Source organism: Phaseolus vulgaris, chromosome 3 (genome assembly GCF_000499845.2).
Source record: "Phaseolus vulgaris cultivar G19833 chromosome 3, P. vulgaris v2.0, whole genome shotgun sequence".
NCBI lineage: Eukaryota > Viridiplantae > Streptophyta > Magnoliopsida > Fabales > Fabaceae > Phaseolus > Phaseolus vulgaris.
In genome coordinates, this window is record NC_023757.2 from 6,717,346 (window position 1) to 6,729,782 (window position 12,437).

The 12,437-nt window shown below is 30.6% G+C and overlaps 2 protein-coding genes across 2 annotated transcripts; one reads left to right on the forward strand and one right to left on the reverse strand.

The window, feature by feature from the left end:
- Positions 1 to 269: 269 nt before the first annotated feature.
- LOC137806471 (probable xyloglucan endotransglucosylase/hydrolase protein 33) lies at positions 270 to 1,928 on the forward strand. The gene is made up of 4 exons (XM_068606610.1): positions 270 to 622; positions 722 to 822; positions 978 to 1,186; positions 1,344 to 1,928. The coding sequence occupies exons 1-4, from the start codon at positions 394 to 396 to the stop codon at positions 1,738 to 1,740; spliced, it is 936 nt and encodes a 311-aa protein (XP_068462711.1). The 5' UTR covers positions 270 to 393; the 3' UTR covers positions 1,741 to 1,928.
- Positions 1,929 to 6,928: 5,000 nt separating this feature from the next.
- LOC137806472 (benzaldehyde dehydrogenase, mitochondrial) lies at positions 6,929 to 10,645 on the reverse strand. The gene is made up of 11 exons (XM_068606611.1): positions 10,428 to 10,645; positions 9,895 to 10,029; positions 9,598 to 9,740; positions 9,338 to 9,491; positions 9,017 to 9,246; positions 8,813 to 8,902; positions 8,166 to 8,339; positions 7,943 to 8,080; positions 7,581 to 7,718; positions 7,372 to 7,433; positions 6,929 to 7,285 (listed from the first exon to the last, which is right to left on the reverse strand). Exons 1-11 carry the CDS (start codon positions 10,495 to 10,497, stop codon positions 7,012 to 7,014), a joined length of 1,608 nt encoding a protein of 535 aa, XP_068462712.1. The 5' UTR covers positions 10,498 to 10,645; the 3' UTR covers positions 6,929 to 7,011.
- Between the last annotated feature and the right edge of the window lie 1,792 nt (positions 10,646 to 12,437).

Below are 12,437 nucleotides of genomic sequence, written 5' to 3' on the forward strand. Positions count from 1 at the left end.
AATTGGTTGCTCCCAATTGATCACAGCTAGAATTACAAATTTAGAAGGAATAAGACAAGTAACAGATGTTACAGCCATGCAGGGGAGGGAGATTGCCCATCAAACATTAACTAAACACTCCATTCCCATCCCATGCACCCAATATTAGGCCAGCCCCACTACAGAAGCCCTGCCAAACCTAAACAAATCACACCCACATGACCCTTTGGATCTTTGCCTTTATGATCCAAGACACCTATAAAAAAATACTGTGAAATGTCTAAAGGAGAAAGGCAATTGGCCAATGGCCAGCTAGAAAACAACTAAGCAAAGATTATGAACCCCATTCATTAAACCACACCCAATATATACCCAATCAATCTGACATGTTTTCTCCTCACATGTCCACAAAACATGGCACTTTGCCAACAAAAACTAGGCTTCTCATATCTACTAATCCTTTGCTTAACCACTGTGGTTTCTTCACACAACAGGCCTTTTACAATTCCAACTGTCACACGCTTGACGGATTCTTTTCCTCTTGTCCCAGTTGATCAAGCTTTTTCTAAGGCCTTTGGGGCCTCCAATATCCAGTTTCTCCGCAATGGGTCCACGGCCACACTGGCTCTCGACAAAGTCTCAGGTTGATATGAAAAACCTCTTCATTTAGTCAAGTTATTGAAATTTTGCAAGTCCCTTGTTTTGCTTTAATCATTTCATAACAATTTCTATTATTCTTTAGGCTCCGGCTTGGTATCACAGAGAAGATATAACTATGGATTTTTCAGTGCTGCAATCAAATTACCCTCTGGCTTGTCACCTGGAGTTGTTGTTGCTTTTTATGTACGCTCACTTCTTCTATGCTTAAGAGTCTTCTGTTATCATATATGTATGCTATCACAGCACAGACACTTACTTCATTGACAACATTCTTTCTTACTATTATCTACCATTGAGGTTATGAATGTCCTCAAGAAATTAACTCGAGAAAACATCAGCTGTCAAATGCAGATAAATTCCCTCACAACCATGATGAAATAGACATTGAAATTTTGGGTCATGATAAGAGAAATGACTGGGTTATTCAAACAAATGTCTATGCCAATGGAAGTGTCAGCACAGGGAGGGAAGAGAAATTCTATTTCTGGTTCGACCCAACACAGCAGTATCATCATTACAGTATCTTGTGGAACAGTTATCACACAGTGTAAGTTAGACAAGTCTTGTTTCAGTCTTGAAATTGAAAGAATATCATAATGGAAAAACTATGCATAATTAACACTCAGTTCGTCTTTGCTGAACCTAAGTGTCAATTATCTTAGCTAAATGGCAACTACTAATGATACCAATTGTGGATTATGTAGGTTCTTAGTGGACAATGTTCCAGTGAGGGAATTCATACACAGCAACACACATCCTTCTATTTATCCATCAAAACCAATGTCGGTGTATGCCACAATATGGGATGGTTCAGAATGGGCTACTAATGGAGGCAAATACCCAGTTAACTACAAGTATGCACCATTTGTTGTTTCATTGGCACAAATAGAACTGAGTGGCTGCATATCTGACCCCTCAGCACCAGTTTCTTCATGCTCTAAGGTGAATCCTTCAGCCCAAGACCCAGTCAATGGACCAGAGTTTATTAAGCTTTCACAGCAGCAAGTAGCAGCTATGGATTGGGCAAGGAGGAAACTCATGTTTTACTCTTACTGCAAAGACAGACCCAGATTCAAAGTCATGCCACCAGAATGCCACTAATATAAATTTATTCACCAAAATTACGTAAAGAGAATTTCTGAAAACAATTTATCAGAAATCATGAGGAAGCTTTACTCGTACTTTATACAAGTCATATATATCACTTTTTTCATCCCTTCATTCTAAGTTTTTTTTTAGGAATTCTCTTTTTATAATCTTTCTATTGGGTATAAATCTTTACTTTTATATTTTTTTTTTCACCTGAGTGGAGACTAATAATACTGTTGTAAGTTAAATTCTCTGCCTCAATAATTGAACGCAGGTATCAGAAGAAGATGGATAACTTAATTGATTTTTGTTGCTTCTCAAATGGTTTAATTATGGTTTCTAGTTAAAAGGTCAAGACGTAGTTATTTTGGCTGTGGCAATATGGGATTGGCTCGCACCGCACTTACCCGTCTAGTATAAAATTTACGCGTCTATTATAAAATTTACGGACTGATTTTTTTTAATTCGCCTGTATAAGAATTGGTCCGCGGACCTCAGCCGCATAAGAAATATTTATTAAAAAAAATTAATTTTTAAATAAATTTTTTGAATTTGTTTTATTTAGATTTATTAGACAAATGGTCTTATAATATTATTTTCATAAAACATGCATAATAAGATGTTATTAAAAATTTTGAAAAGTAAAATATGAGGCTACATTAAAAAAATATGAGAGTGTAAAAAAAATTATACATTTTAAAGTTATACGGGTTATGCGGGCCAACCCGTTCTGCCCCGCATTTGGCTCGTGCGGATTACAGATTATGCGAGACGGACCTAAACGAGCCAGCGGGTTGAAATAAGCAAACCCGTCCCTCACAGCCCACCCCACTTTATCAGCGTTAATTTTGGCCATGTAAGAAATAATCAAAACATATTCTTCATAATACAATAAATTAAATTTTTATTTATTTATTTAAAATTTTATTATAAGGAGTTGTTAAGCAGATATTTTCACTTTTTACTGTGTCAAAGAATCTTTATGCTAAGAAGGTTGACCTAAAATAGAGAGATGACACAATAATTAGGTCATCCATAGGCATGGCATTTGAATGGATGCAATGCAACATAGGTAGCTTCCTTCATTAATGGATCTTAGGGTTTAGTTGGAACAGCAGCAGACAGAAAACAGCTAACAATGTACACAAACTACATAAGGTTAGTTGGGTATAGCCTTTAGGGGCTGAAGTTGCACAAACAAATACAAATGAGAAATCATTATTGGATCTTCACATGTTTATACTTTTAATTAATTTCTATTTTTTTTAATTTGTAATAAAACACAATATGAAAAATACAAGAGTTTATTAAATATCTTTTAGTCCTTATAGTATTTTTGTGATCTCCATAGTATAATATCTTTTTTTTAAAAAAACACATATGCCTAGTTTTGTTTCAACGTTAAATCAAAGAATTTTAAGAAACTCTCACTTTTTTAAATATTTTTATTTCATCGTGTGTTTTAGATATATTTTACTTAGAAATTTATTTAATTTTATTTTGAAATTTCTATAACACAAATTCATAATGACAATTGTTGTAAAAGATCAAAATACCATTTATATAATGCATACATTTATCCTAATTTTTTCTAACACTCCATACACCTCATCTCCCCCATTGCTTCTTTGTTGGCTCCACTTACACCATTGTTGTTGTCATTGTGATTCTTGGAACCATTGTGTGAGATGAGACAAGATCAATTGAGTTTATGGGTTTAATGAGAGTTTTCTAGATTATAGAATGTGAGAATTTATTATGTTATTACCTCCTCTAAGTATTAAGTATAACAACTTTTCAAAAAAATTCAATCTAGAATACACTTAAATCTTGAAATCCATTTCAGATTATATATTTCGAAATGTAAATGAATTACATTTTGAATTCTGCAATTCAAAATACACTTTCAAATGTACAAATATGTTAAGAATTGAAAAGGACATAATTTATTTATGAAAAATATATTATGTATTCTAGTGATTACACAATCTAGAAAAAAATTTGTCATAAATAAAATGCATTTCAAATTTTAAAATTCAGAATACACTTTTGGATCCTTAAATACATTATGAATTTCACAATCAGAACATAATTTATTTATGAAAAAAAAACCTTTTTTGTGCAATCTAGAATATACTATATTTATAATTATAATTTGGAATAATATATGGCTAATTTGGAAAAATATGGTTGGGAGAAGAGGTGATTTCTCTTAAGTTGAAGAAGATAGAGACCTACGACCTTGATTTGTATTGTAACATCCCTTCTAAAATTAATAAGATCATAGGCTAAAGGAAGAAGTAACATAAAGATTAATTTATAAAAGTATATGTATTTATGTTACAATTCTTACAATGAGAGTATTTTATGTTCTATTTTACATATTTTAGATAGAGAGAAGGACTTTAATTTATGTAGAGTCCTTTCTTTTCTTAGTATTACATCTATTTTATAGTGGAGATGGAAACATGTTAATTGGGGGATTAACTTGATAGGTAAATGGTAGATGAAAAGTGACCATAATAGGTCTTTATAGAATAATAATAGCATCTATGTTTGAGATGAATAGTAACATAGAATGTCGTGTTTATCAAAAAGTGATTGAATTTTCTATAACATTAGTGTTTAAATTTGTCTCCAAGAAGATTCCATTGATAATCGCAGACATGGATTCAAATAATTCATTCCATCCGTTTATTGAGATATTTTAAATGTGCACAATTTGTTTTCATGTACGAGGGATAAAATGGAAAAGTGAAAACAACTATCATTAAAAAAATCAAAACAATATAAAAATTCAACCTTTGTGATATTTTTTATAATCTACTTTTATTTCCTATAAAAAATTTTGAATTAATATATGTAGTGACTAGTCGAAATAAATTAGTTTTACCATGGCTAATAGAATAATACAAGATAATCTCATCTTGATCAAAATTACTCATTTAAATTCTCAAGATCAAAATTTTCATCTACGATTCAAATCTTTACTAAACCAAAACAAATAATAAAATTATAATTAAAATATACATATTAGTGAGATAATGTAGATAAAATGAACTAGCACGTAACTGAAGATAAATAAAAATAAATATAAAAGATCAATGCATAACAGAAGATAAATATAATAAATAATAAATAAAATGGAGCAGTGCGTGACTAGAGAGAATTAAACAATAAAATAGACCTGCATAGCTGGAGATAAATAAACTATATAATAAAATGATACAATATGTAATTGAAGATAATTAAAATGAATAAAATGGATCAATATATAACTGAAGATAAATAAAATAAATAGAATAAATAAATAAAATGGATGAGTGCATAATTATTGTAAATATATTCACATGGATAGTCCAAAAACTTTAAAAAAATGATTGACTATGAACACATTTCCAAAGGAACTCATGCATAAGAAAAAGTTATCTTGTGGAGGGATTGAAGATGGAGTGATGTATACTAGATGATCATCCATTATACACAAAAGGCAACATAGGTTATGACATATTTTTAGTTACATTTAGCATACTTGATTATATACTACTGAAATCAAACTAAGTAACTACTGAAACAAAAATAAAAATAAAATAAAAGTATTGAAAGTAAATAATTATTAAAAAAAACTTGTTCTATTAGTTTTATATGATTTTAGTGGATATAATTTTAAAAGTTCTGGGTTCTACTAATAACATTTAACACCAACTTTAAAAAATGTTAATTGTTTACACCTTCCAGATTTAGTAATACACGTCATTTTATATATTATTTTTAAAAATATCTTTTTATAGTAGTACTACAATGAATTAATATTTCAACATTCCAAAGATTATTTTTGGCAAGTATTAAAATTTTAAATACTTGTGAAGAGCCAATTTTTAAAAATGGGATATCAATTGTATCTATAACAATTAATAAATAAAATCCACTTTGTAACTTATATTACTTTGTAACTTATATTATATATGACGTTGTTATTTTTTTACGATTTTATCCTAAAAATTGTGGTATCTGTTTTTTACTTATTAAAATAAATAATAAATCTATAACAATATATATAAAAAGATACTTTCATTTTATGTAAGTATTTAATAATTTTAGTTTATCTTTAATTATATTTTTAAATTTATATTTTAAATCTAAAAAATATTATTATGTGAGGTATAAAATACATTGTTTTCATTTAAATTCTAAATATAGATTATATATCAAATATAAAAAATAATACACATATTTTCATTTAAAAATAAGTATATAAAATTAAAATTAATGTAGATAAAGTTAGCCTACAAAATTTGTTAGAAAAAATTCCTATAATTTCTGCTTAAAGTGTTATGGGATCAACCTCCTTCTAAATATTTTTTTTGGATTAATTAATTGTTTATCTCATGCGAGTTGTCCTTCACGTGTTCGGTTCAACGCTCCAATTTCTCCTTCCCTCGTGAGATTGAATTTGTTCTTATCATTGACTTTCAAAAGATCATATGATTGAAAAAACTTACATAAATTAATTTAAATAATCTAATTCAAACACGTATAATTAAAAATTAAATTTAGCTTGGAACCAATATGTGATTGGTTTGAATAATAGTAAACTTTGATTTTTTCTAAAACAATTTTTTTTTTTTAACTAATATATAAATAAGCGTAAACCTGAACTGAATTTTATGATATTAAATTAAAAGTCACTTCTCAATATGTACTAATTTCACTTACCACGAGACAAGTTTTTATATCCTTAAAATCAGAAACTAACCTAACTTAGGATGATGTAAGTGTCTGTAGTGTTTTTTCATCCATAACATGATAAAAACAAAACAGCATAGATGAGTTTGCCAAGTCAAGAGTAGGATGTTTCTTCCTGCACCCCAACAAAAATTCTTCCTGCACCCCCGCATCAAATGGTTTATTCTGGAAAACACATTCCAGAACGTGCATATATGTTCTGCAATCTTATTCTGGAATTTTTTTTTCTGAAAAATGCTTTCTAAAATTTCCAGAAAATATTTTCTGAAATATACTTATAAATTCTGGAAAGGGTATCCGAAAGATTCTGTAAAAGCTAATCCAAAGGTAATTTAAAAAAGGATTGACATTGTATTTTTGGATATTGATGGGGTGGAGGAAGAAACACCTTGAAGAGTAATATAGTGTGTCAGGCTAACACCTAAAAATGCTGTGCCTTGAAAGAGACATAAGATAAGAAACAAATGAACAATGTTATTGATCATTATAGTTGAAACAGAGTTATTGATCATCAGAAAATGCTAGAAATGCTGAAACTCAAAGCCATGCTGGGTTCTTCAGGGAGTTAACAACTGCCTTCACTTGCAAGTAGTTCTTAAGACTATACTCTCCTTTTTCTCTGCCCTGACCACTCATCTTGTAACCACCAAAGGGAATTGCAGCATCAAATGTGTCAAAGCAATTTATCCAAACTGTTCCTACTCTCAGTGCCCGAGTCAAAATGTTGGCAGTGTCTATGTTCTTTGTGAACACTCCTGCTGCAAGCCCATATCGTGAGTTATTTGCTCTTTGAACTACCTCACCAAGGTCCCTGGGAAGATGAACACATAAATTAGTGCACAGATACTAGTATAATACCATTCTCTTCAAAGAAATTCACACTCGTTGTTTTCTTACTTGAATTTCAATATGGATTGGACTGGACCAAAGATTTCATCCGTTGCAATCCGCATGTCATCCTGGTGATGATTGTCACAAATTAAATTGAAAACATTAGGAGATAGAAGATGTATTTTTATTTTTCAGTCTGGTTTATAAAAGATGCTAAATGCAACTAAGAAGATATATATATATATATATATATATATATATATATATATATATACCTTAACATTTGAGAAGACAGTAGGTTGAATGTAGTAGCCCTTGTCGCCAAGTCTGTCTCCTCCTGTTTCAAGGGTAGCCCCACTTTCAACCCCAAGTCTGACATACCTCAGGATTTTCTCGAATTGCTCTGAATCAATCTGCATTTATGGTTTGGATTGTATATGAAATCATCAGTGTATTTACACATTTTATAAGAATCATCATGCATTAAGACAAGGGAATGTGAATAGGAGGTTAACCTATTTCCAGTCATCAGCAATTAGTATCAAATTCAGACATGCTATATCCTCAAATAATTTTGGAAAACAAAGATCCAGGATCAAACATGAGGATGCAATGTAAGGGATTCTTAGCATTTTACCTGAGGACCTTGCTCTATTCCCCCCTTGAATGGATCGCCAACAACACGTTTCAAAGCACGAGCCTTTGCTTTCTCAACAAACTCATCGTATACACTTTCGTGTACATATGTTCGTGACCCAGCACAGCAACATTGTCCCTGAATGCCACAAACAACACCAATCAGGTTTTCCAAGTCCCATGATCACTGATTTTTTACAACAAGAGCACTATACTTTACATGCCTGATTAAAGAATAAAGCAAAGTGTGCTAGCTCAACAGCCTGATCTATGTCAGCATCTTCACACACAATAAACGGGGATTTTCCACCAAGCTCCAAAGTTACAGGCTTAAGATTGCTTTTAGCCGCCAATTGAAGGACAACTTTCCCAGTATCAGTGGAACCAGTAAAAGCAAGCTGTGAGAGAATAACAAATATTCATGCTGTTAAGTCATTATCGTGTCTAGATGTCTAATAAATACCATATTAGAACTTGAAACTTTTACACAAGACAATGAAACTGAAATTGATTGCCATGGAAATTTTACTGGCAATTTAATAGAAAATACTCGTTCACGCCAACACTAAAATCATTATCACTATCGTCCCACAATGACTACAGTTTAAGGTTTCTGCACACAAAATAAGAACCACAATGAATGTGTCACTTATTAAAGCAGATTTGTTAAATAACCTCACTCTGTCGATTCACGCATTACTTTTATCTGTAAACCAAAACATTATATGAGGCAAATTATGAAAGAAAGATTCATGCTTAAACTAAGAACATCAATGAATTTGGAATCTTTTTAAAAAAACTAAAACTGCAGTCATCGTGGGACAGAGGAAGTACGTTATTCCACTGCCGCAGTGGCCAAATATTTTAGTACCTTATCAACCTCCATGTGACTTGCAAGAGCAGCACCAGCAGTTGGTCCAAATCCTGAAACCACATTTAAAACACCAGGAGGAAGTCCAGCCTGCCAGACAGATTACAAATTCGAAATGATGAGGATTGCAGAGATTCTGAGCACATTAAACTCCACAAAATTATGCTTCGTACAAAATAAATATTGGTCAATATTATCACAAACCTCGAGAAATAGTTTTGCTACATAGAAAGCAGATAATGGTGTCTGCTCAGCTGTTTTGAGAACAATGGTGTTGCCACAGGCCAACGCTGGTCCAACCTTCCAGGCAAACATGACAAGAGGGAAGTTCCAAGGAATGATCTGACCCGCAACACCAATGGGTTCATGCAAAGTTTGCACGTGATAAGGTCCATCAGCTGGAACTGTTAGACCATGAATCTTATCTGCCCAACCTGGGGAGTCATGAAAACACAAGTGTCACCAAATTTTCGAAAAACAATCAAAGAGGGGTAGGCTAAGTTGCACATTTTGTGTCCCACATACCAGCATAGTAGCGGAACAGACGAACAAGCATTGGAATCTCAATCTTAGCAGATTGTTCATAAGGCTTTCCATTATCCCAAGTCTCAAGTGCTGCAATCTCATCATTATGCTTCTCAATCAGATCAGCTGCACGTAACAAGATCCTTTGCCTTTCCTATAAAATCAAATAACAAGGAAGCAAATCGGAATCATGAGACCAGAGATCATGCCTTTGTGAACCACAGGAAAAGAAACATTAGACAGGGGTTATGATCAAATACATAAGCTGTCATCCTAGGCCATGGACCATGATCAAATGCTTTGCGCGCAGCTGCAACCGCTCGATCAATATCTTCAGAGTGACCCTCAGCAACATGAGCAATCACTTCCCCCGTCCTTGGATCCAAAGTTGGAAAAGTTTTACCTGATGCCACAAGAATCCAAATAGTAAGATACCCCAAAAAAGCCGCCCTTAAAATTTTCTTCTATTTTCCTTTTTTTATTCTTCCACCGTTTGCTTAGCCAAAAACTCAACTTTATGTCCCACAGGAAACAAGATTAACAAAATAAACACGCACCAGAAGCAGCATCTACGAATTTCCCATCAATTAAGAGTTGGGTGTATTCCACTTGCACTGCTGGTTTAATGGGTTCTTCAATGGCGGCAGCAGTACTGTATTTACAGAGTCTGGGGCCAAGGTAACTATTCCCACCTGAAAGTTTTACTTTTTAGTCTTCAAAATTTTGATCCGTGCACATAATTAATTAACAACAGCCTTAAAAGACAAACGATAAATCCAAATCAAAGCACCCAGTAAAACATAAATTTAAAAGTGGCCCAAACAAACAGTAGTTGTACCTGAACCGATGATCAACAAGTACAATTAAGAAAACACAAGACAAACAAACACACTGTCTTCAACTAACCAAATACCAAACATTGAGTGAACCTCCTAACATACTTTCTTTTCCAAACAAGAAAAAAAACAGTTCAAGAAAGAAAAAAAATGAACAAACAGATAGCAAATCGCTTGGTTACAATTTTTTTTTCAACAGAAAAATTATGAAACCACTTTGAGAAGGTGGGGTGCGATGAAGAACACATCTCTACCTCGTGCAGAGAAGGAAGTAGAAGAAAAGGAGCGAGAGATGAGCCTTGAAATTCTGAGAGGAGAAGCCATGATATGATGACGATGACGATGACGATGATGTTGTGTTTTTATCTCTTCACTTAGATATAAAAGGAAAGGAAACTCATGAGCAACCCAATGCTGGTGTAAGTAACCTCACGCGATAATGCTGACTTATTTTTAATTATTTATTAGCCCCTAATCTTGAATACATTTATTTATATAAATAATAATCTATGCATATCTTCTGCCCATGACTTTAGTTTTGTCCACATTCTCCTTCAGGATCACATATCTTATCATGCTATATTATTTTATATTGATTAATACCAATCCATCATTTTTATACCTAATAAATATTATTATTTTAATATTTTTTCATATTTTAGGATTATCAAAAGCATCACTTTCCTTTTATATTTTCTGAAACATGAATCTTAATAATTAAAGTTAGAATGAAAAGGAAAACAACTTCCCCCTCCCCCAAAAAAGGAACATAACTATATATTTTGCTTCTAAAAAAAATAAAAAAAATAAGATCTCTGTGATAATGACTTCTATACTTTTAATTTTCAAAAAATAATGTTTCTTAAATATTTTTTTCTTATTATTTATATAAAATAAATAGAGATATTCTTTTCTAGTTTTAAAAAATTTAGACATGCTGTTATATGCATGAAATAATTAATTGCTAATTTTCTTCATATGGTTTAATCAATTACCAAGCACAAACATATATTATTCATGAGTATGCACATTTATTAACTTAATAAAATATAAGTGATAATCATCGACACAAGAAAATCATGAAATAAAAATTATTTTTTAAAGACGAAACTAATTAGTTATAATCTAATAGAGATCATTTTAGAAATAAAAAAAAATTGGTTTCTAAATTAGTTTCTATTATTTTTTATTATTATTAAATAGTTTTTAAATTGGTATCTAATTAGCAACTAAGGTTTTAACTATCAATTATTTAGTTTCTAAATTTGGTAGCAAAAACTTTGGTTACTAATTAGATACCAATTTAGAAACTATTTAACAATAATAAAAAATAATAGAAACTAATTTAGAAACCAATTTTTTTTTTTAATTTTTAAAATGGGCTCTAATTTAGTTACTATTACAACTAATTATTTTGATTTCTACAAATTCATTTCTATTTCATGATTTTCTTGTAGTGTGGTGACGTTATTAAATCTAACGGTTAGTTACATTACTTAATTATTTGAGTATTTTTAAATACAATTTATATTTATTTTTATAATTAAATTTAACTAATTTTGTTGATCTTGAGAAACTATTTATTTATTTCATATATGCAAAATCTGGGGAATGTTTATTATTATTTGTATCTCTTTTTAAATTGTATACCTTTATTCATATTATTATTCATTACGAACACTACTTTTCTTCTCTTTTAAAATACCTGTAATTCAAAAATTGTAAAAAAATATTTCTTTTAAAATTATGTATAATTAGATTGTAGTTTAATCATTAAACATTACTTTTGATTCTATAATAATAGAAAATTCATAATTAAACTATTAGAAATACATTTCAAAAATATATTTATGTTTGCATTAAAATAAATATTAATTATTTAAAATATTAATAGTTTTCTAATACTTCTGAGGAAAAATACCAAATTAAATCATTACAAATAATTTATGGATATGTAATGAGTTTTTCTTTAAATACTCTATAACATTTTCTAAAAGAAATACATAATTACTATAATAAGATGTTTTTAATGCCCAAATTTTGACAAACTCTTTAACACACTGATACTCTTTTTTTTTCTTAAAAAGTTGTTTGCGTAGTTGAACTTTTACATATTATTAAGGGGTTCATGATGTTAAAAAAGAATTATAATATCTTCTTGAAAAAAAATAGTAAATATTTTTCTAAATATAAAATAAGCATTTATAAATTTTACGTATATCATAAAATATTCCAGACTTGTGTTTATTAAACGAATATTTATT